The 24,948-nt window shown below is 43.0% G+C and overlaps 1 protein-coding gene across 12 annotated transcripts in view; it reads left to right on the top strand.

The window, feature by feature from the left end:
- The window catches only part of Septin6 (septin 6), a 138,727-nt gene extending 121,027 nt beyond the window's left edge, over window positions 1–17,700 (top strand). For 5 of the 12 annotated variants that reach the window (XM_063280315.1, XM_063280316.1, XM_006257463.5 and 2 more), the window contains 3 exons: window positions 2,262–2,394; window positions 7,116–7,306; window positions 14,651–16,507. In XM_063280315.1, coding sequence (XP_063136385.1) covers window positions 2,262–2,394; window positions 7,116–7,306; window positions 14,651–14,675 — 349 coding nt within the window. In that variant the 3' untranslated portion in view covers window positions 14,676–16,507. Of the gene's footprint in view, window positions 1–2,261; window positions 2,395–7,115; window positions 7,307–9,636; window positions 9,682–13,472; window positions 14,160–14,650; window positions 16,508–16,696 lie in introns of those variants that run through there. The other 7 variants (XM_063280319.1, XM_017602161.3, XM_063280318.1 and 4 more) reach the window with 4 other exon arrangements.
- Window positions 17,701–24,948: the final 7,248 nt, after the last annotated feature.

The following is a 24,948-nucleotide window of genomic DNA, read 5'->3' as shown; positions in this document are numbered from 1 at the left end:
CTATCTCCTTTCAGGAAATGTCAGACATCCGTGAGCAAGCCGTCGGGGGGGGGGGCATATCTGCAGGAGGAAAACGCTTTCAAATGGCCCCTGCGATCCCACGGAACCTGTTTATAGCAGACCTATAGGGGACCTAGGACACCATACAAGCAGTCCTTTGGGAGATGGCTGCCTAAGGAATGGCAGCTTCCCATCCTTCTGTGGATAGGCAAGTCAGGGCCCCAGAGCTCCTGAAGTGGAAGGAGGAGAGTTGGAAGCTCCTCTGTTCCTCTCCTTCGCCTCTGCACCCTGAAGGAGGTGTGCCTCTACCTGGCCACTTAGACCTGGCCTTTCTCTCCCATCCTTGATATCTGTTCCCGCCTCTTCACCCTCTTCCACCAACCCCTGACCACCTTGCTTGTAAATGCTCCCACCTAACAAAGGACTGTTTTAGCCCCATTCTTTGTCTCTGACAGAGAGGAAACATTTCCATATCTCCTGTTCCTCTTCCTTTCTCACTTCCTCAACCCACTATAATCTGTCTTCTGCCTGCCTCCAGCTCTCTACAAAATTCTCTCCAAGGCCTGAGAGACTGTGGATTGGTGGCCAATTTCCTTGTGGCTTGATTTTTAGCTTTGATTTTAATGCGAAACATTAATTTGGCTTGAGACACCCTCTGCCTTCAGCTCTGGCAGTATTGGCCTGACCAGTGTTATCTCTCTCCCTTTCTGTCTTATTCCTCCCTGCTCTTGCTTTCAAGCTCATTTTCTTCAGCTTCCTCCTCTAAACATTGGTGCTCCCTCAGGATTCCTTCCACATGCCTCTGCTCTTTGACACTCCCATTTCTTTGTTCTTTCTATTCTCACAACCCTAATTACCATCAAGATATTTGATGAATTCAGAGCTAAAAGTATACCATTGAGCTCTGAACCTATTGCTCTAACTGCACCCTGGACATTTCACTCAGACATTCTATGGATGCCTGATCTGAAGCTCTAGCGGTCTGCCATCTACTTCTTCTTCTCCCCCCTCCTTTTCCAGCATTTCCTGTTGCTATTCATGTTCTACCATCTATCTAGTGGCCCAAACCAGAAACTTGAATCAGATTCTTCTGGGGATATATGAAGAGAGTTTACTGTAGATTGTAAGCACTAAGATTCAAAGAAAGATGCTCACAAAGAAAGTAAGACACATTTAAGGAAGTAGGTAGGTCTGGGCAGGCAGAACTGCCAAGAATCAGCCTTGATATCCCCCCACTAAGGTCCTGAGAATTCTGTAGCCCTACTGTTGCTCTAGATCTTTCCATTTGTAACAGCCTTTAACATGAAGAGCCTTCCGTTTCTACTTGGATTGCTGGAAAGTTTCCTTCCTAAAATAGCCAAGTGGACTTTCTCATGTTCTGACTGATGGATACATGTCCACCTTTTTAATGGGGCACCCAAAGCCTCTCCTCTTTTTCCACACTCAGGAACCTCCCCTTTCACTCCTTCATGGTTCATATGAGGTCCCCAGGCCTGTTAAAGTCTGGCCATGTCCCCAGTAACACCAGCCTTCACTTGTGTCTTTCTTGTCTTTGGAGCACTGGCCTTCACCATGCTGACTCCTACTTTTTAAAAAATAAGTGCAGGTCAGGGACAGTGGTCTTGACCTGGCATCTTCTATTACACCCTAAGTTCTTTTAAAACAGGCACGGTGGCTCTCGGCTCCTGCTGCCAAACAGCTAGCATCACGTCTATTCACACAGATCACATAGGTGGTGGGTAAAATCTCAGAAAGTGTTCGTTCAGTGAAGTGGTAAATTAGTGTGGTTGGTCTCAGAGCCAGGGCCTGGCAGTGCAGGGCAGTAGAGGGCAGTGGGAGGGAGGGAAGCTTTAAATGAAGATACAGGAGACCCAGCTTTCTGGTGTCGGCTCTGTCTCTAACTAGGTGACTAGGTGTGTAATCTTCATAAACTTACTTCTCCTCTATGAGCCACAATTTCCTCGTGTGTGTGTGTGTGTGTGTGTGTGTGTGTGAGAGAGAGAGAGAGAGAGAGAGAGAGAGAGAGAGAGAGAGAGAGAGAGAGAGGGCGCTCTTCTGGCCCCTCCAGTAGCTCTGTAATATTGCTGTTGCGTATCAAGCCAGCTGTCCCCCCACCCTGCCCCTGAGTGGTTCTCTCTTTACATTTCTCTGTCAGAATTAGGGAAGAGAGGATGAGGGAACTCGGGCAGGGTGGTTGGGGCCCATTTTCTTGACCAGGAGTTGCCCCAGAGGCAGTGGAGTTGACTTGATCATATCTCCAGTTTACAGGAGACATATGAGGCGAAAAGAAACGAGTTCCTGGGGGAGCTCCAGAAGAAAGAAGAGGAGATGAGACAGATGTTTGTCCAGAGAGTCAAAGAGAAGGAAGCAGAGCTCAAGGAGGCTGAAAAAGAGGTAAACACAATGGTGGAGACCAGGCAGCAAGGGAGGAGAGACTGAGCGTGGCAGGAGGGTCCTCAGCCTTGACAGAACTGCTAGAAGGTAGAGGAGCTTGTAAGCTCTTAGCAGGACTCAGTGCAGTTTGGACAGATAGGGAGTCTAATGACATCTGTGTCTTCCTGACCCTTATTTCCTAAGGATGGGACAATTTCTCATTGTTATTATTTACAGCCATTGCCATCCAACATGGTAGCCACTAGCTGCAGGTAGTCTTTTCATTTGAGGTAATTAATTTATTTAGATTTTGAAGCAAGGTTTCCATATGTAGCCTGGGTGGACTAGAACTCACTGTCTAGCCAAGGCTGGCATCAAATTTTAGATACTCTTGCTTGAGCCCCCATGAGTCTTAGGATTGCAGGCCTATATTACAGTGGCCCAAAATATTTTTAATTAAGTGATAAATAATAATTGCATATATTTATGGAATATGACGTGTACTTTTAGTAGTATTTATAGTGTAGAATTAATAAATCATCAAATAAATAAATCAGTTATTCAGTTCATATGTTTAACTCTTTAGTTCTGTTGGAAACATTTAAAATCTAAGTCAAGTCTGGTTACCAGGCCTATAATGCCAGTATGGAAGAGTAGAGGCAGGAACACAAGTTCGAGACCTGCCTGGGCAACTTAATGAGATGCTGTCTCCAAATACGAAGCGTTGTAAGGGGGCTAAGAATGTAGCCCAGTGACTAGATTCTAAAATTTATTTGGGACCATTGGAATGATAGTTGGGAAGAAAACTTTGCACACGACAGATTTCTAGATACTTTTTGCTGCTAGTTTTATGTAATATTTATTGAACATTTTGACACATATTTATTTTTGTAAGCCTAAAAGTGATTCTTTGAAAGTTTAAGGAAACTTGACCAAAAGACAGTACAAAAACCCTGGCACTTGAATGTTGAATGTCACCGTATGCGTGAAATTATATATTTCAGGGTAGTGTGAGCTTTTAATGTTAAGTCATAATAAACTCTTAAGTCAAATTAAGCAGACCCGGCATTGGCATTGGCGGTGTACGTGTAGCCATAACTTTCTGATGTTAGTAAAAACAAAATTGGCAACTTGAAACTAAATCATGCCAAGGTTTTGATACACTTGTTTTAAGATATTAATGAAACACTTCAAAAACACTGATACAAAGTGTCCAGATTCTCAGATGTTTGTTGTGTGAGTTTTGTTTAGTTGTATTTTTTTTTCAGTGAATGTCTGGCACATTGCAATCCTCAAACATGTGGTTATCTTTGTTGTATTGGCATATTCAGTGACTTGGACATTCAGCGATAGCATTGGAGCAAGTCTTATCAGCAAGCAATGTTTTCAGTTATGTTTCAAACTTAAGAATGGGTTTAAACTTGCTGAACGTAAAGATTGACCCTCAAGTCTCTGTAGCTTTAGTACTTGCTTATTGTATTAGTTGAGGCCCTGTGTTCATACTTGAGGCCCTATGTTCAAACTCCCCATTACTGCGGGGAGTTGGGCATTTAAAAATCTATTCTTAGCCATTTTAAAATGCACAATGTAATATAAAGCTTAGTTCTCCTCGTTAGCTCATTTTAAATGTTCAGTCCTTGTGGTTCAATACAGCTCTTGTACTGACTAGCACGGGTCCAGAGCCTCTCCAGTATCACACAGAGTTCTCTTGGGCAGTGGAGGACTTGTAGTGACAGAAGGGTTGATCCATTTCCCACTTCCTGGAATTTGGAGTTCTGTAGAGACAAATAATCATTTTCATGGTTGGCCTGCCCCGTCCTACCCTCTCTGGTAACTATAGGGAAAGGTTGTCCTGGGCCATCTTAGATAAAATGATGAAATCTAAACTGGTATCAGTGGGAGCATTTCCTGTTCACTTAGATTTCCTAGTCTGTCCTCTTGATATTTTTTTCTTTTTTTGATATTTTTTGTCTATTAATTTGATGTGGGGCTAGGGATGGAACCCAGGCATTCCACATGATGGTTATGTGTTCTACCATTGATTGTCTCATCTAACACCTTCATCTTGGTTTCGAGTGGTGAAAGCATCAGTGCAGTTCTAGCTGGGTTTGAAACCAAGGTCTGATGGTCCTTTTTAAGCACATGCATGTTGAGCTGGCCAGATGTCTCAGTGGGTAAAAGTGGACTCAATTCCTGAAATTGACATAAAAGCTGAATGCCAGTAGCACCCATCTGTAATCCTAGTACCATAATGGTGAAATGGAAGGCCAAAACAATAGAATCAACTAGAAGTTCATAAGCAGCTTGTATAGGGTATGCTGTATGGCCCAGACAAGAGAGACACAAGGTAGAAGGAGAGAGCCACCTCCCCACAGTTGTCCTCTGGTTTCCATATGTATGCTATGACACATGGACACACCACCACCACCACCACCACCATCAATTTTTATCTTATTTTATGCGCATAGGTGTATTTGCCTGAATGTATGTCTTTGTACCACTTGTGTACCTGGGGCCCAAGGAGGGAATAAGAGAACATTAGATTGATCCTCTAGAACTGGAGTTCCAGATAGTTGTAAATTGCCAAGTGGTTGCTGGAGATCAAAACTGAGTCTTCTAGAAGAGCAAAAAGTGAGCCATCCCTCTAGCCCATAATAGTAATAAGTTCTTTAAAAAAGAATTCAACATATGCAGTTATTCATTTAAGCAACGGCTCGGCTTCAAAGGCTCCTATACCAGTTCATAATTGGCCTAAGGTACAGTTTTGAAATATTAGCCAGTGTTTCCCTTCTGGGCTCAGTCGCTTCATCTTGTGATAAAGACCTACGTGAAAAAGACAACTTAAGGACGTTTGCTTTGGCTCCCAATTGGAGGTACAATTCATTGTGGTGAGACCGCATAGTAGCACAAGCATAAAGCAGCTGGTCACTTTGTAAGAGGAGAAGGATGGGATGGACTGTTGGTACTCAGATCGTTTCCTCCTTTTAATTCAGTTCAAGACCCCAGCCCATAGAACAGTGCCACCCACTTTCAAACAGGGTCTTCTCACCTCAGTTACCCCAATCTTGATACTCCTTTGTAGACACACCAGAGACTAGTTTCCATGGTGATTATAAATCACCCTTCAAGTTGACAGTCCAGATTAGTCATCACACCCCTCAGAAACATAAACAAGGGATATAAATAATTAATCTCCAAATCTCTTAACCCTTGATGTCCTTTGACTCTCGAAGGTTATCACCAAAGCTTGTGGCAAAGGTATTGGTTTTATTTCAGTTTCACTTTAAGAAGACAAATGTTACCTTTAGGAAGAGCAATATAGGCAGCTTAAAAAAAAATGAAGAAAAGTTACAATGAAGTAAAGCTCATTTCAAGCAACTGATACTCCCCTCAAGTGATTAGGAGAAGCCAGTTTAGACACAAACTTTCCCATTGCCATACCTTACTAGGCACCAGTCCCAAATGCCCACAGCACTGAGACAACTGACCTATTGCAAATACTTCAGAGTACAACAATTCCTCCCGAATCCCCAGGAGAAAGAAGAATTGTGCTTGGTCTAGTTACTAAGGTTATGTCCTGCATTCTAGTGGTGAGGCTACTACATGTGCTTCGAGCTCTTGGATCCACTTTGTCATAATGGCCTTGTGTCTGGTTAAGAATGAGGTCTCAGATCTGGAGAGATGGCTCAGCAGTTAAGAGCACTTGTTGCTCTTGCAGATGACCAGGAAGTTTAGTTTAATTCCCAGCACCATGTACGGTGACTCACAACACATTCTTAATTCCAGTTCCAGGAGATTTGATGCGTTCTTGTGACCTCTGACGGTACCAGGCACACATGTGGTACACACACACACACACACACACACACACACACACACACACAGGCAAAATGCACATAGAAGTAAATAAATTGTTTGAAGAGACTGAGGTTTCAATACTCATCCAATTTTATGGATACTTTTTGTCTCTGTGTTCAAGGGCAAGTATTTCTTTTGACCAGCTTTGCTATAGCTCATGTTTTCACCATGATCCATGGGAAGATGCCTCAGTGAACAAGAGTGCTTGCCCTGCAAGCATGACAACATGAGTTCAGATCTCCAACACCCACATAATAAAGAGCTAGGCAGGATTGCATATGCCTGTAATCTCAGCCTTGAAGGGCAGATATAGGTGGATCCTAAGATGTGTTTATCGAGGAGATCTTTACATATGGAAGATCCCATTATACAGTCCTCTAAAGATTGGGTTGACCTTGGATAAATGCCTTCATTTATGAGACTTTCTGTTTTCTTATAAAATGTATGTAATAGCAGAACCCACTTCAACAGTGTTGTAAGGTACAAAATGGTGGCATATACTTGTAATCCTAGCACTCAAACAGCAGAAACAGGAGGATAGATCAGATTTAGTGGTTGGCTTGTAACAAACTCAGTAAATACAGCAAATGTTACTATCAACCACAGCCAATAACTACACTACAATAAAATGTCTGGTCAAGCAGAATGTGTTGTTGTTGCTCCACCATTTCAGGAGCAGAGATTCTGAGAACAGTCTCCAGTAATCTACAGAACAATCCTTGGCACCATCAAGTCGGTCACTGGTGGAGGTGTCTCTTAATGTCTCAGGGTCCTATCAGGTTGCAGTTATAGCGATTCCCACCTACCTTGGTCTTAGCTGGGTTGGCGACTTAGCTTGCTGCTTCAGAGGGAGTCTCTCTAACCTCCTTGTGGCCCTCTGCCAGCTGCATGAGAAGTTTGACCGTCTGAAGAAACTGCACCAGGAGGAGAAGAAGAAGCTGGAAGATAAGAAGAAGTGTCTGGATGAGGAAATGAATGCTTTCAAGCAGAGAAAGGCGGCAGCCGAGCTGCTCCAGTCTCAGGGCTCTCAGGCTGGAGGCTCGCAGACTCTGAAAAGAGACAAAGAGAAGAAGAAGTAAGTAGCAGGCTGCTTGTGTGTGTGTGTGTGTGTGTGTGTGTGTGTGTGTGTGTGAGAGAGAGAGAGAGAGAGAGAGAGAGAGAGAGAGAGAGAGAGAAATCTTTCTTTTCCTGCCATCCCTACCCCTCCATCTACACCCAAAAGTCAAGGGGGATTATTGGTGGACAAGTGTGAACTGAAGACTGGCAGTTTCACTCAAATCGTGTCCATTGTTCCTGTAGCACCCAAGTTTGAGTTGCGAAGAGGAGGAAAGTAATGTTCCCGAAAGTGTAGCTTTTCTCTTGGTCCCAGCAGGAAAATTCTGCCAACTCCTGGCAAATGGTAAGGGAAGAGGGGCTAGAAAGTAGGAAACAAGCCAGGAGGGATGTAAAAGGATAAAGAGATGTAGAAGGAGAACAACAAAAAGGATGGGCAGACCAGGATTGTGGAAGGAAGGCAGGATCTTTTAACAGCAGCTCTAGCATGTCTCCAGACCCTAGAGCAGTGATTCTCAGCCTGAGAGCTGAGACCCCAACAAGTCGTTTCACAGGGGTCACATATCAGATTATCCTGCATATCCAAGATTTACATTATGATTCATAACAGTAGCAAAATTCCAGTTCTGAATTAGCAACCAATGTTATGGTTGGGAGTCAACAGAACATGAGGAAATGTATTTAAGGGTTGAGGCCGTAAGAAGGTTGAAAACCACTGCCTTAGATGTTCAGTATCATGCAGCTTAAGGTTGGCTTGCTCCTCCCAAATCTGAGGGAAAGGAGCCTACAGTCTAACCCTTACTCTGCCTCAGTTCTCAAAAGATACAGCCTGTGGAAGGTAAATGCTCCCACGGAAGGCTGCTCCTTGTGTCTCATCTCCCATTCCTTTGTACCTCTTCGTGCTGGCTGCTTAGCCATGCCCAGCCTGGGGTACTAAGAACCTAGAGGTGAGTCTTCAGATGCCAGTATCCTCTTTGTAGCACATTTTCAAGCTTGGAGAATGGTTCTGAAACCATTTTGTTTCTCTAAATGTTTGGTGAGTTAATAGTTCTGCCCTCCCACTAATCTCTGCTTTCATAGATTACCCACTCCTCATTTCAGAGCCAGAGAAGAGGAAAATGTCTCTGGAAAGAAAATACCCAGAGGTTCCCTTGTACTCTATGGTTGTTTGTGCAGTAGGTTTTAGGGAACTCCAAGACAGAATGTTTAACAATAGCCTTTCCAAAAGATTCTTATGGTCCCAGAGATACCCATGGTTATAACCTTCTATTTTGGGCCACTCGTTTGAGTCAGCCACTGAATGCTTCCCAGAAGAAAGAACAATCTTTTTGCCTCTGTCCTGGGAGTCTCACTTAGGAATCACATCATGAGTACAAACGATTTAATAATTCAAGGCAGTAGTTTTCCCATCTTCTTATCTACTTTGACTACCGAATCTGTCATTGGAACATTTTCACCAACTTGGTCCAGAGATTGTTTTTTCCCAAAAGAGGACCTTAAAACTACATATTGCTGGGTGATGGTAGCCAGCATGGTCTACAGAGTAAGTTCCAGAACAGCCAGGAGACGGAGAAATTGTCTCAAAAACTAAAAACCCATCAACCAACTAAATGAACAAACAAAATCCTGACTTTTTTTTTTGCTACCAAAGTTCAACAAGCCAGATGGAAAAAGCCTCTTTGGATCCACCATTTATTAACTTATCAGTGAGGGTATATTAAGTGGGAAACAATTCACACGTTCCTTTAGGGAGTGGTTGGGTAGATCCCAGCTTTACACATGTTAAGTGAGATCTCTACTACTTGAGTTGCACCATTGGCCTTGGATTCCCCTTTAAAAGGTCAGAACTATCTGGGGTTGATGCTCTATTCTAGTTCTGAGATGGAAAAAGGCCTTGCTGGACCGTGGCACCTTACACTAGTAATCAGAGCTAGCACAGTGGTCTGTCCCCATCCATACTCTAATGGCCACGGCTCTGGGCACTTTATGCATCTCTATAAGCAATTTGTTACCTTCTGGAAGATGGGCCACTAAATTTATGCTACTCTGTTCCCGAAGTGGTTTTGATGGTAATGATTTTGAGAGGGTAGAGATTGTGATAGAAATGTTTTTTAGACAGATTGTGGTTGGAGCTGATCAAGTTCCAGGTTCAGTATTTCCTCTGGATGCCCCTAAGGAGACTAAGGAAGAATACCACGGTTTCAGGGGTGTCTACCAAGCCACCCACACCTGTTCCCTTTTCTGTTTCTCCTAATCGCCGTAGACTGCTAACATTTCATTATTGGTATTAATTCATAATATTGGATCTCTCCTCATTCTTAGTCCACTTCATCAGTTCTTACTGTTTTACAGTTAACCCTGCTGTTTGCTGCATGCTGCATGACACCCAGGGTCCTGGTAAGCTTTATTAACTCTAAATAATACTGGCAGTGGCTTGGACACCATACCTCCCAAACCCCACACTTGTAGCACACATAGCTAACTGTAAAAGAAATGGCTTCATTGGATCCGCTGATTTCCTCCTGAGACTTACAGTATGAAGATGTCATCTGACTGTGGATTTAAATGGAATGCCTGCCTACCTGCCTGATTAGAAGTGTGTGTGCGTGCGTGCGTGCGTGCGTGCGTGCGTGCGTGCGTGCGTTCTCAGAAGCATTTGCCGAGCTTTACTACTAGAACAGCTGTGTAGCATAGGTAGGTAGATCACGTGACCAACATGTAACATGCAAGGTTTCAGTTCATTTTTTTTTTTTGAAGAGCCGTAATCGTGACTTTCAAAATGAATTGTGATGATGTGGGAAACTGCTGGGTTCCCAGTCCCCACCTGCAATGTCACGGTCAGTACTGACCCACATACACACCCCAATTTAGGAATGCGCCCTGAGAAATTGTTTCTATGTGTCCCTCTAGTAACTGTTCTTTATCTGAGGGGTTCAGCTTCTCCAATTTCTTTTGATTATATGCCCTACCCTCAAAATATAAGCAAAGTGGAAAACAGGGAAGAGACCTCAGATACTATAGGGAAATCCTTACATTTGGTTCTGTGAGGGCTCAGCAGGCCTTGCTGGCAGCCTGAGTTCAGTTCCTAGAACCTGTATAATAGTGGAAAGATAAAACCAACTCCAAACGTTGTCCTCTGATCACACTACACCATGGCATGTGTGCCCACAAACAATAACAATGAGTTAATTTTTTAAAATTTAATTCTGTGTCTGGAGAAGTGGTTCAGGGTGGTTAAAAACACTTACTGTCCTTCCAAACAAGCTAAGTTTTGTTCATTTGTACATTAGACAGTCCACAATTGCCAGTAACTTTGGCTCCACAGTCTCTGACAACTTCTTTTGGTCTTTGTGAGCACCTTCACACACACACACACACACACACACACACACGCACGCACTGGCGCAAGTGCAAGTATAAAACATTTAAAATGTAATTCTCTCAGTAAGTATGAGCTTCGTGAAAACATCTGCTAAAGAGTAATTCTTACTAAGGATCCCTGAGGGCTAGTGGTTGTGTCTACAGAAGTAAATAGGATTGGTTCCTACTATCACAGCTTTTACAGAGGGTGAAAACAGTCATCATAGGATGGATGAAAGCAGTGATTAAGCACCTTTTGTCTACTCTACCAACATCAGGTAGTGAAGGGAAATTGAGTGTAAATGCTTTTAGCAGCACACTTAGATTGATTTATTTTTAAAACTCTACCATGGAAACTTTAAAATGTGGGTAAGAGAAGAGATAATAGTACAATTCAGCCCCATATTCCTGGAGCTCAGTCATCAAAGAATCATTGACATACAGCTATAACTCAGATCCTGCAATTACCTCAGACATGCTGGATTATTAGAAGGCAAAATCTATATCAATTCATGTGTGGAATACATAGTACCTATTTCTAGGAGATAATGATAGTTAAAAACAAACATAGTCACCACCGTTGCAACTACAAAATCCACAATAATTTGCTAACATAAAATGTCTAGTTGGGGGGCTGGGGATTTAGCTCAGTGGTAGAGCGCTTACCTAGGAAGCGCAAGGCCCTGGGTTCGGTCCCCAGCTCCGAAAAAAAAGAACCAAAAAAAAAAAAAATGTCTAGTTGGTGTCAGAAGTTCTCCAGTGGGCTCATGAATTGCCTTACTCTGTTTGTTTGCTTGGGGTGGGAACTAAAACACTGAGATGTCCCCAGGCTAAGCCATGGAGAGCCTGCTGTTAGTCACCAAACCAATGGCTGTTAACTGTTACACTAGAGACTTCAGGCAGCTGGCAACGGCATCCTCCTTCCAAGCAAATCCTGGCAAGGAAGTCCGTCCAGGCTTCTGAAACAGAGAGCCCAGGAAACCGAGCCAAACAAACGCATCCTAAAAGAACAATGAAGTGATTTACTGCCTGGTTTTAAAAGCAAGTCCTGGAGCTCCTGCTAGGGCAGTGGCGTCAAATCGCACCTTTCTATTTAGACTAAATTCCTGAAATTTCTGCTCCCCTCCATAGTCCAAGTGCCTCACTAAGTGTCTGACACATAATAGGAGCTTAGATCATATGGCGTTTCTTTGTTCCACCATTTTCGATGAGGGCAAGACAGGTGTATCCTGGTGAATTCAACTTTGGCAAATTCAGATTTCGTTGCACACTGATTCGTTCCGATTTCCTTGAGTACATCTGTATGAGTAGCCGTCCCTAAAATGAACCCTGGAAAACTAGACTTAAAGCCAGGCCTTATAAGTAAGAGACAAGTGGTAAGCAGCTGGAGCAGCCAATTTCAACCCCAAATTAGGTCGCCTTTTCTTGGCAAGCTTCTCTGTAGTAGACTGCAAAAGCCGTTCTAGATCAGTTGGTCTGAGAGAGCCTTTGCTGCCAAGATTGTGAAAACCACAAAGGTTATGTGCCCTACTTCTCCATACCTTCACTTGGGTGGTGGTGCTGGGCGGGGGGTGTTGACCAGAAAAGCCATCTGGAATGCAGGCTGAGTGGGGCTTATTTATGTATGTGGGAGAGTGGGTGTGTTCATTGTGGAAAATTGATTGCATATTTTCAGATATGCATGCTCTTTTAACTCTACTCCCACCAAATAACCCTTATTTCATTTTTCTGAAAATGTCTGAGAAAATCAACTTTAAGGAAGGAAAGTTTAGCTCTGTTCATGGTTACTTGGCCTCATTGATGTGGCATAGGTCCTGACAGAGCATCATGGTGGGGGTGTGGACTGGAGCAGAGCTGCTCACTTCATGTCAACCAGGAAGCAGACAAATGAGGCAGGGACAAGATATATAATGACAGGGCTTGCTCTGGTGACCTACTTCTTTCTTCTAATAGGCCCCCCTTCCAGTAATGCCTTTACATGAATCCTTCGCAGGATTCCTCTTGTTAAAATCAGAGCCCTCAGATTCTAGTTACTACCTCAAAACCACTTAGTTGGCAAGGAAGACTTTCTTTGGATCATAAACAAAGCTTTAGATAAACAGCCAAGAAATTCTCTGAGATAAGACTTTCCCTGTGATAGCAAAGTCTTGAGAAGATATCTCTTATCTTGAATGTAATGATACTTTCTTCAAAACCACAGGCCTGCCAGTCTCTTCATGTACGACATAGCGACCAGTATGACTTGACTTACTTATATCATAGGGATGAAATCCCAGGAGAGGACAGGTCAAAATGTTACATGAACAGAAGCCAGCGATGGGCTTCTTTAGTTCAGGTTTACAGGTCAATGTTGAAACCCAACCCCGGCACATACTTGACAAACAGGCGTTGGCTTAGGGTAGCAGTTAGCCAGCTAAGCAAGCTCTGAGGACTGCCAAAGTTGAAACCTCACCTTCTTTTCCTATGGGTCAAGGGGGCTGTGAGCCTGATGCTGTATCTGGTGGCCTAACGTCACTAGAGATTTGATATTTATGGACAAGGTTATCTAGATGTGTGCATGTGTGCGTGCGTGCGTGTGTGTGTGTGTTGGCAGGTTGATTGTCAAGAACAGGTTTTTAAAACTGTGTGGATTTTGATCTTTATTTTGCTTTTTAATACCACTACTGCTGCCATTCATGTTAGAAAGCATTTTCCCAGAAGTCAATGCACAAGACCATCTAACATAGCTGATCTACTTTTATCTATTAGTTAGGACTTAATTTCCTTCTGACTTTTTTTGGTACATTCATCCATCCATTCATTAACCCCCCTTCTCTTTTCATTTTCAGTTTGGGCTTCCTGTAGACGCGCTCTTTCCTGTGCAACAGAGCTGGGCCTCCCTCTCTTTATTTCCCCCTTAACATGCTTAGGGGGCATACACCCCATGCCTTCCCCTTTTCTTCCTGCGAATGTTTATAGAAGCCTGAGAGTCAAATGACGATGTCTGGCCCCTGACCAAGAAGCCAACAATCACGTGGCTTGGAGATACATTCCATACCTCAGTCCCTCTCCTAGTACCCTCAGCCATATGCACCCCCACTTCCCCAATCTATCTTCGCCAGACTGTCATGTGTTTACGGGTTGCTGTTTGCCACATTTTATGTACTCCATTTGAATTCCACTGATACTTGTTTCCTTGAAGTATTTCCAGCCACTGACTGGATAAGACTCCTGCATCCTTGTCACTGGGATTGTTCTCCCACTCCTAATGCCAGGAGCATAGCCCCTCATCACAGGTTCTAAAAGAATTGCTGGAGATGCCTATTTCTTCTACTATCTTAGCCCAGCCCTTTCTCGATTCCATTTCCTCGGAATCACTTTGCACAAGCTATGTTAAAAGTCAGCCACACATTTATTTACACCAAGCCCTTCCTATACAAAATACAACTGCTGGGGCAGACAGTCTATACTCCCCCTCTGTAATTCTGGGTACCTCACAGATACAGAAGGGACAATAAACCAGAATGTCATTACCAGCCTAGAGTCTTGATTGATAGACTTCTAGAATTCTCCTTGGGGGTTTCAGCATGCCATTGGTCATTTCTTGCCATCCCAATGAGGTGGGATAGCAAGAATAATAGTCCCAGTTTGTAAACTGGAGAGCTGATCAAAGAATCCAGGCTTGGGTTGCCTAGATGAATACAATGGTAGGTTGAATCTATGTTTGCACACATGCCACTTAAAAGAGGAGAGACCATTAGCTGGAGGGAAGAAAAGAGGCCTTGTCACTTGAAGGGTCATTTACTTTGGTCTAAGGATTTGATATTTTAAAAATATTGCAGTCTTAAATTTAAGAATCCCACGTGATTGTGGCTTTTGGAAACCCTTTGAAGTACAGAGCCTTCCACCATCAGGGCTATGAGGCAGAGTATGGCTTTTGGTGCTTGGCTAGTGACAGAGCAACAGCTAGAGGCGACCTGGCAATGATCTGTGGCTAATATGGCGTCTCTCTGCCCTTCCTTTGCAGTAACCCATGGCTGTGTACTGAATAGTATGCCCTGCTACAGCTGGACTGGACTCCACTTAGCCTTTTAAGCGAAGGTTCTTATTTTAACTGACAACTTTTTTTAAAATGGTGCCAGACAGCTGGGCCCTCCACCCCTGCTCTGGTACTTCAAGCATTTTGGTTTTTTTGTTTTGTTTTGTTTTGTTTTTTGAGTTCTGCAACTTGCTTCTGCCTTCCAGTCCCACTGGCACGGACCATGACCTTCTTCTTTTTTCTTGTTATAAAGGTGGCTGTATGATCACTACCTCTAAAGAAATTCAAGGTGATAATAAATTTACAGGCCTTCTGAACTGTTACGAAAAGGCAGGGGCCATTGTCTACAGTCATAGTTAATAACTTAAACCTAAGACTAAGCCCAAAGCAGAACTAGTTAAAGGCAAGCAAGTCTATGTGCGAACTTTCTCTTTTCTAGTTGGCAAAGAAGTGGTTTTGATGCGTACTGGCCAGCGGACAGAGGCAAGTACAGGGTGACAATGTGAAAGCATGTGGTTGTCCTTGAGGAAAGCCAACTGGAAGGAGAGAATTTCAGGAAAACCTATACCTAGAGGCAAAACAAAACAAGTCACCACCAAGAACTGAAAGCCCCAAAGCAGAATTCCCAAGTATCTCAGATACAATCAGCTGTCTGGGTCTCCTTGAGAAAGGCTCCTTATTTGTAGCCATGGGGGTTTTTTTTGTGTGTGTGTTTGTTTGTTTGTTTTTAAAACAGGTTCTTACTATGTAGCCCTGACTGGCCTTGAAATCACAATGTAGACCAGGCTGGCCTGAAATTCACAGAGATTTGCCTGTCTGTATTTCCTGAGTGCTGGGGTTAAAGTGCCTTAGGGGTTTTACTTCACCTTTCCAGACTGCCAGAAAATATGGTCTTCCTTAAGAAGTACTCGTATTTTTAAATGAGGCCTTTCCTTTGCATTTGTATATAAACTCTCTACTTGAGGCTGGAGGATCTCAAAATACTTCACAAGTATTTGAGCTACGCAACCTTCCAAAAGCAAGCAGAAATTGTACATAAAGTGAGGAGCTTTTTAGTCAGCATGGCTGATATCCATTGACACGTAGAGAAATGAAGATTTCCAATTTCCTGTCTCTGGGTTCCCAATCAAAAATCCAAGTATTTATGTATCTTCCTGGAGACAAGATTTTTTTTTGATGTTCAGAAAAACCAGTGTTAGAAGACTCTTGAGGGTTTTCACATAGAAAAATAGTATAGGATGGGTAGGCATAGGTGAAGAGAAGGCTCCAGGCCAGCTGCCATGATGCCGGATGATTAGTTAGCTGTATGTAAGTCTTACAGAGGATCAGCTCCTGTAAGTCTGGACCAGGACCAGGCCAGTGTACATTTCACTGGTGCAATGTGAAATCGGGGAACTCAGGTGGACAAAAAGGCAGTCGAACCTATTAAAAGATGATGCTAAATTTCATTGAGAAGTTCTTCCCCCTGTAAATGGAAAAGCTTATGTTTTTCTTCACTAGAATGTCTTTAATTAGTACAATTGTTACTAATTAAAAAAAATCCCTAGGTTCCTGGTTTGCTTCTAATGAAACAAAAACCACTCAATAGAAATGGTCTGTGCTGGGAAATCCAGACTCGAATGGAATGACTTCCTGAAATACACTCACACACACACACACACACACACACACACACACACACACACACACACACGCACGCATGCACACACCACGCACCCTTCATTTCTATTAAAGCCAAGAAGTCTGCTTTCCCCACCTGGTTTGGATTTTTTTTTAAATCATTTGGCATTCACAGTTGGCTGTTAATGTGTGCTTATTTTTAAATTAAAGCAAGATGCAATTAAACTGGTGTGTGGTGTTCTTCAAACCTTCCCTACAGATGTGCCCATGGCGATGGCCCATCGTGACGTGTTCCTGTCTTCTCAGCAGTTAATCCGTGCTGCCTTACACTGTCCACTGCCCTTGCATGTCCCTTTGAATGTCCTTTCTCTGGCTAATTTCGTGTTTTCTCTCTCTTTCTCTCTCCCTCTCCAGCTTTTTTTAACCTTGTCTTCAGCAGCTGTGCTAAGTCTAAAGGAGAAGATTGCCATTATAGAAGAGTTAGTTAGGGCTCCATACTGTCTCAAGCAAGAAACCAACCAGTCCCCCTCCCCTGCAACTGCGCACATATACACCACACTCAACAAGTGTACATGTGTCCCTGTGTCCAGGCGAGAAGCTCTCTTCTGACTTACATGGTGTTTCACATGGAATTGTCTTGTCCTAAACTCACAAGGCAGGAAAAGAATCATCAGACTGGAAATGGACCAAATGTAACCTCAGAGAGACAACAACAGGACCACTCACCCAGGTGTTAAGTGACTGGCAGGAGACCTCAGCTGTGAGTGTGGAAGTGCTGTTCACAAGGTTTTGAGTTTGATGTTGTTTTCTAAAAAACAATTCTCTGGTTCAATGGGTTAACTGTCTTCAGACACTATTAAGCTGATTCTGAATCTGGAAGAGAAAGTTGAGTGACATTTGCATCTTAAGCATTCACAGACTTTCTGCAGACCCCAGCAAAAGGGGGGAGAAATGGAACTATTACCATTCAGCTGAAGAAAGACATGAGGGGGGCTTAAGCTTAGTTGAGAGCAAAGTTTCTCCACACAAACTTCCAAGGGGCTTTGCGGGTTTCGCAAGAGGTTTCTGCTCAACTTGGTATGTTGAAGGAGAGCTTTGATGGCGGTAAATCTGCCTTGAAATCAATGGCTTTCCTTACTCTCTGAATACCATGTGAATGTGCTCTTTCCTATCCGTCCATACCACAAACACCAACATTCTGCTGTCTTGTCTCTTGAGAGAGCCTCTTTGCATGTTTTCCAGAATCTCTGTTTGTTTTTCCTTTCTTCTCTGTGGTTCTTTTTGCTGAAATGTGTGATCAGTCACTGCCCCTCTGGGGCTTTCATTCTCCAGAAGATACATCCCAGAACCAGCACTGTTTAGCTCATTATCTTTCTAATGTCCATGTCAATTTTCAATAAAATTCAAAGAAATACTCAGTGGCTCTACGATCTGCTCCCATCAGTTGGTGGCACGGGTCACTACAATTTGCTTTAGGAATGGGTGGGCACCTCCCAAGTGGATAACTTGGGAGGCTCAGAGAGATGCCAGGAGCCAACTAAGTCTTCCTCAGTGGGCTGTCGTGCCCCCTCCCTCTGCCTTTCTTCCTCCTGTCACTGAAATTTCCATGGGAAGGGGTGGGTATTAGCAGGCTGTCCTCTGCCTTCCCTCTAATTAGCACTGTTAAACTAATCAAAATGAATGGAGTGTTTGACAGTAGAGGGAGGGTAAAGACAGAAAATGGCATTCCACAGAACAAGAACAAAAACAGCTCTGTGCGACTTGTCTTATTTACTCCTGTGATGTGAATGTTTTCCCAGCTTCAGGAGTTGAAAGGCATTTAAAAATACTAAGCCTTACGTCTCTCAGGGATGCCTCCCATCCTCCCGGGCATTAAGGTAGGTAAAAGGGGAGAGTGGTCGGTTTTCAGAAATCTGGTTGTGAGTAAATTGGGGTTTGCTTCCCTCCGCTTCATTTGCCTAATGTCCAAATGATGAAAAAAGGACCAATGAGTCTTCTCTCTGGAAAACCTGGAACCCTCTGCTTCGATACCAGAGCAAATAACATTGACCAGCCTCTACGTAGATCACACACTAGGGGGCAGCAGAGTAAGACTATTCGCTATGACTTCGCTAAACACTGATCCTGTGAAGGTGTGGGAAAAGCCAGGATCTTTTAGCCTGTTGGAAAAGCGGGAAAATTGTGTTAAGAAAAACCACAGGAGGCCTGGTAATACAGTAAGGCGCCTGTCGCCAAACCCAACTATTTGAGTTCGGACACTGGGACCCACATCGGGGAAGAAGAGAACTGATTCCTTGCAAGCTGTTCTCTGGTTTCCCCATATGTACCCTGGCACTTCACCTCCAACCCCTCACCCCCCAAATAGAAAAGAAAAAAGAACACCAAATACTGAGTTTGAAGCATTGGGGTTCCGTTTCCAGTGGTAAAAGCAATAAAATCCAAAACCAGGGATGGTGTTAAATTCCTATAATCTCAGCATTCAGAAAGCATCGGGAAGAGGATGTCTTGTCTGATCAAACAGTAAGTCCAAAGCCAGCCTGGGTTACATATCCAGACCCTGGCTCAGTAAACCCAGCGGGTTGGGGATGGGGCTTCTTGAGAAAAGAAGAATCCAGCAAATGCTTCACAGAACTAATTGAAAACAACAAACAAAAAGTATTGGGGTATTGGGGCCAGCAAGATGGCTCAACAGGAAAGAGTACCGGCCGCCAAGCCTCATGGCCTGGGTTTGATCCCTGGAAGTAGAGAACTGACCCCCCAGTGTAAGTCATGTGCGTGGTGTGGGCAAGTGTGGACACAAACCCACTAAATATTTCTTTTCATCCATGGATAGAACTGGAGAGATGATCTATAGGCTAAGAGCACTTGCTGCTCTCGCTGAGGATGGGGTTTCTAGCACACAGACTGAGGCAGGTGTTCACAAGTGCCCCTGCAACTCCAGCTCCATGGATTCTCCCCTTCTTCTGACCTCTGAAGCGGCATAATTCACAAGCACATACCCACACACAGACAGACACACGTGCACACGACCTAAGGAAATCGTAAAACAACAACAACAAACCTGTCCATTTACTAAATGGGGTCTGCACAAGATAGAACCGGACATGGATACATCCCTGTAATAAAGCACTGAGGAGATGGAGACAAAGAATCAGGAGTTCAAGGCCAGCCTTGGCAATTGTGTAATGTTCTATGCCAACGTCCATTATGGGTAATAAGGATATTCTTCTCTATAACTGCAATTGTCAACTTTGGTGCCTCACTCATCTCATTATTACACCATTTTGATCTACTGAATAATTTTCTTTACATAATTTTCCCTAAAATGGCAGGATTTAGTTTAAAGTCATACGTTCTGCCTTGTCTTTTAAATCTCCTTTAATATGGAACAGAATTTCTTTGCCTTTTATGAGACTGGTGTTTTTTCTAGTATTTTATTTTATAAAAATTCTGTGTGTGTGTGTGTGTGTGTGTGTGTGTGTGTGTGTGTGTGTGTGTGTACCTGAGGGCAGTGCCCATGGAAGTCAAAAGAGGGTGTTTGAGCCCTTGCAACTGAGCCCTTAACAGTAGGTTAAGTGAGCTGGAGCTGGGAATTGAACTCTGGTCCTCTCAGCGAATGGTATGCATTCTTAACCTCTGTGCTATCTTTCCACGCCCAACACTGATCTTTTTAAGGTCCTGTTTTCTTTTGTTGTTATTGTTGTTGTTGTTTTAAGATATAGGATGTGGGCTGTCAAGAAAGCTCATCCGTCAGAAATGCATTGTACAACACCCTGAGTTCGGATCTGACAAGGCAGCAGGAGCAAACCAAGTGCTGAGAGTGGTCTTCTGACTCTCACAAATGCACCATGGCACACATGCACCCACACACACGCAATAACTCAACAATTCATTTCATTTTGGGTCAAGGCGCTGCCCTCATTCCTCCACTACATAATTACTAGGCTTCTTCACCCCCCTTTCCATCAACAACCTTGCCACTAAAACCCTGTACAGAGAAACTTTAAGTCCCCAAATATACCTGGCTCCTTATCAAAAAACCTCCTGGATTTAGCATCTGTTGATAGCTTTTGCCTGAATGGATTTTTCAGTGTCAGCTCTCCATCCATTGCTGCTAGTCAGTACGTGGTTTCTGCACAAGAAGCACAAGGCTTTTCTCCCATCTCACTTATCTAGCTAGCATCACTGTGCACTTATGGCTTTATATAATAAATGTGCATGTACAGGTAGAGTTAGTTTTATATTTAATTATTTTATCAACTTTCAAACAGCATCTAGAGCGATGGGCTTCATTATGACATTTTCATGAATCCAAGCCATTACACTTTGTTCTTATTTGTCCCCCAACCCCCAACCATTCTTCACACACACACACACACACACACACACACACACACACACACACGAGTTTTTCTCCTGTTGGTTCTCTTCCTCCCCACGTCCTCTTCCTTTGCCTTTCAAGTCATATTTACATTTCCTGTTCCTTTTCTTCCTTCCTTTGCCCCTCCCTCCCTTACAAATTTTTTCCTCCATTCTCATGTTCCTCTTTAGATTTTCAGCACACACACACACACACACACACACACACACACACACTCCAGTGTTTTCTAGTTCATTACTGTTCCCGATTACCTTGGTGCTCAGGTTACTCAGCTTCACCCTAATTGTAGGTTCCTGATTATTGCTTTGAATCCATTAATAAACATTCCTCAAGTGCATTTGTGGTAAGGAATACTGTGGTCAAGAACCCTGTGGAATGAAAGGCTAGGGAGGGGAGGGAGGGCAAAACGCAAGGGAGATGGGGATGTTCAACATACAATGTATGCTCATGGAAATTTAAAAACTAATAAATACATTTTTAAAAAAAAGAATTTTGTGTGAGACTGAATCCGCAGGATTGCTGCAGGTTTGAATCCAGCCTAGGCTACAGAGTGAGACTCTTGTCTCAAGAAAAAAACAACAAAACAAAAGCCCCTTAAAAAAGGTTTCTATGCAGATAATGGCTGATCGCCAAAAAGATACTTTTTTCAGTGGTGGCTGATGGCAAAATGCCTATGGTCCTGTGAACAAACGCTGACCCACGCTACTGTAAACTACCCTAATGTAACTCATTTCATTGTCAAAAAAGTCTATGACATTTCAAAGAAGGTTAGTTAAGAAGAGGAAGGGAGTTAGTGGGGTGGGGCACGAGAGTTACAGTAATAAGGAGTTGTGGGTATAATCAAAATAATCATGAAACACACACACACACACACACACACACACACACGAATTTTGGATGGTCTAATTTCTGATAAACTAATGGGAAAAGTGTTTAATTGGATTCTAGGTTCTGAGGTCCCCTCCTGTCATTACTGACTCCTTTACAAGGAAGGTCAGGAAAGGAAGCCTTGTACAGTCAAATGGGCCATGTGTCTGTCTAAAGAGCGGCAGAAGGCTGTGCTTCAGAATGACGGAGGGTAGGAAAATAGCTGCTAACAGGTTTGGGGTGTGGTTCAGGACTGCATTGGGCTGCGTTTATTATCTCTTTCCTCCACATGACTTCAATCTTTATTCAGATAATGTTTCTGTTTATATGTCTCATCTGCTCCCTGAGAGATTCTGTATCTTGTGAAAGGGGAATGGGTTAAAACAGGTGGGCTGGAGGGTTTTATTAAAAGGACTCCTGGAGAGAGAAGGTTACAGATCATGCAAATTTTTCTTCTGCTTTCTTTTCTAGAGATGATACGGTTTATATTCCATTGTGGGAATCATAAACACAGCACCCTTATGATTGTTCCAGGGCAAACGGCCTCTTTTTCTTGCCTAACTGCGAATACAGGGGACTGAACCCAGTAACTCATACATGCTAGGCAGACACTCTACCACTGACCTACATCCACAGCCCATTAGATGGCCTCTTAGACCATTTTCCCTGCTTTTCATTTTATAATTCAAAAGTCAAATTGTATTTGTTTGCTTGCTTGTTTCTGACCCCCACCTTCCCTTCAGCTATTGCTTTCTCGAAACATCCATACAGATGCACTCAAAGATGTGTCTCTTTAATGTTCTAGGCAACTTCTTCATTATTTTTTGAATTTAAAATATAATCACGGGGTTGGGAATTTAGCTCAGTGGTAGAGTGCTTGCCTAGCAAGCGCAAGGCCCTGGGTTCGGTCCTCAGCCCTGAAAAAAAAAATATTAAAAACACATTTTTAAAGGGGTTGGGGGTTTAGCTCAGTGGTAGAGTGCTTGCCTAGCAAGCGAAAGGCCCTGGGTTCGGTCCCCAGCTCCGAAAAAAAAAAGAAAAGAAAAAAATATAATCACATCATTTCCTCCTTTCCCTTGCACGCTCTGCGATGAACCCCCTTGCTCTCTCTCAAATCCGTGCCCCCCCTCTCCTAAATATACAAACACAATCTGCTCAGTCTGTATAATGTTCTGTATGATTATTGTTTGACAAGCAAAAATAATTATCACAGGTGCTAAGAGCCTATAACCACTTTATATTTTGAATATAATAAATAAGAAAAATAGAGGTTTACTCAAGCTTATCTAGAAATTCAGTGATGAATTTGTGAGACACACACCGACTTAAATATTCAAGCTAAGGCCACAATATTCTACACAAAGTGAGTTTTGTATGAACCTTCTAGATAAGCCAAGCAGGAAATGGATCGCATATCTGTTATTCAGGAATCTATAGGAAACTGCCTAGTGTAATTAGAACTCCCTAAGACTGGCTGTATGGAATATAATCATTTCTCAAAACGAAGCATATTTCAAGTTTATACCAAGAAGAAAAATGGTAAATATGGGTGTTACGAACAGCTGTAACTGGACCACAGGAATAATGTAGTTTCGAGTTAGTACTTTCTGAATTAATGCTAATATGGGAGTTGTAAACTTAAATGCAAATCTGATCAGGAGCTAAGAGAGAAGGGTTTTCCTTTTTCTCAGATTTAAAGAAAGATGTCTTATAACTGCAATATTAACTTTGATGAGGGTTGGTAGCCCAGAACATGTCTTAGTTCTTTTGTGCTGCTATAAATGGAGGCTGAATAACTCCTAAAGAACTGAAATCTATTTCTTAAGAGTTCTACAGGCTGGGAAGTCCAAGATCAGGACATTAGTAGATGTGGTTGTCTGGAGAGGAATGTTCTCTGCTCCCAAGATAATTTCTTGTTGCCGTATCCATCAGAAGAGAGCAATACTGTATCCTCATATGGGGGAAGGTAGAAGGTCAAATGTTGTATGACATATGTTTCATAAAGATCTTAATTTGGGGGTTAGGGATTTAGCTCAGTGGTAGAGCGCTTGCCTAGGAAGCGCAAGGCCCTGGGTTCGGTCCCCAGCTCCGAAAAAAAGAACCAAAAAAAAAAAAAAAAAAGAAAGAAAGATCTTAATTTCTGTCAGGAGAGAGTAGCCCATAAAGGCCTAACTAACTCTTAAAGATCCTTCCTCTTTTTCTGTTCTTGGTGTGTGTGTGTGTGTGTGTGTGTGTGTGTGTGTGTGTGTGTGTGTGTTTTCATTTTTTTTAATGTGGGTTCTCACTTAGCCTGGTCTGGATTTGCAGTCACTCTGTAGTAACAACTTGAGAGTGCGGATATTACACTTGTGCCCTCACACCTAGCTTAAGACCCCCCTCTTTTAAGATTTATTATACGTGCATTAGTGTTTTGCCTCTGTGTATGTATGTACAACACACACATGCCTAGTACCCACAGACATCAGAAGAGGACAACTGATTCCTCTAGAACTGGAGTTACAAATGGTTGTGAACCACCTTGTGGGTGTTAGGAACACAACTCAAGTCCTCTGTAAGAGGAACAAGTGTTCTTAACCACTGACCCATCTCTTCAGCACAAAGACCTTACCTCTAGGGAGAGGGGGACGGGAAAGGGGGCTTATGGACGGGAGACCGGGAAAGGGAATAACATTTGAAAGGAAAATCAAAAATATCCAATAAAAATAACTAAGGGGCTGGGGATTTAGCTCAGTGGTAGAGCGCTTACCTAGGAAGCACAAGGCCCTGGGTTCGGTCCCCAGCTCCGAAAAAAAAAAAAAAGAACCAAAAAAAAAAATAACTAAATAGGGGTTGGGGATTTAGCTCAGTGGTAGAGCGCCTGCCTAGCAAGTGCAAGGCCCTGGGTTCGGTCCCCAGCTCTGAAAAAAAAGAAAAGGAAAAAAAAATAACTAAATAAAAAGACCCTACCTCTTAGTCACATTTGCCATTAAATTTCAGCGACTGAATTTTGAAGGGGACATAGCCATAGAAACCGGAAATGAATCAAATTATTAAAACACGTTCGCCTTGTGAGGTAGATTCTAAGAAACTAGGATGGAGGGCTGGAGAGATGGCTCAGCGTTTAAGAGCACTGACTGCTCTTCCAGAGGTCCTGAGTTCAAATCCCAGCAACCACATGGTGGCTCACAACCATCTATAATGGGGTCCGATACCCTCTGAAGAAACACTCATATATGTAAAATAAATAACTAAATAATTTTTAAAAAAAGAATTTCTAAAAAAAAAGAAAAAAGAAAGAAACTAGGATGCTGCAAAGAGAAAGACATTCATTCATTTTACTAGCCTATGGCATGCCCATGGAAGCCAGTGCAGGCAGTAAGGGCAAAAGAGGAACTCCCTGTTTTCATAGATTCGATATTTTATCAAGGGAAAAAAAGAG

Source organism: Rattus norvegicus, chromosome X, assembly GCF_036323735.1.
Source record: "Rattus norvegicus strain BN/NHsdMcwi chromosome X, GRCr8, whole genome shotgun sequence".
Classification (NCBI taxonomy): domain Eukaryota; kingdom Metazoa; phylum Chordata; class Mammalia; order Rodentia; family Muridae; genus Rattus; species Rattus norvegicus.
The sequence above is the reverse complement of the archived record's forward strand: the minus strand, read 5'-3'. Positions and strand labels throughout refer to the sequence as shown.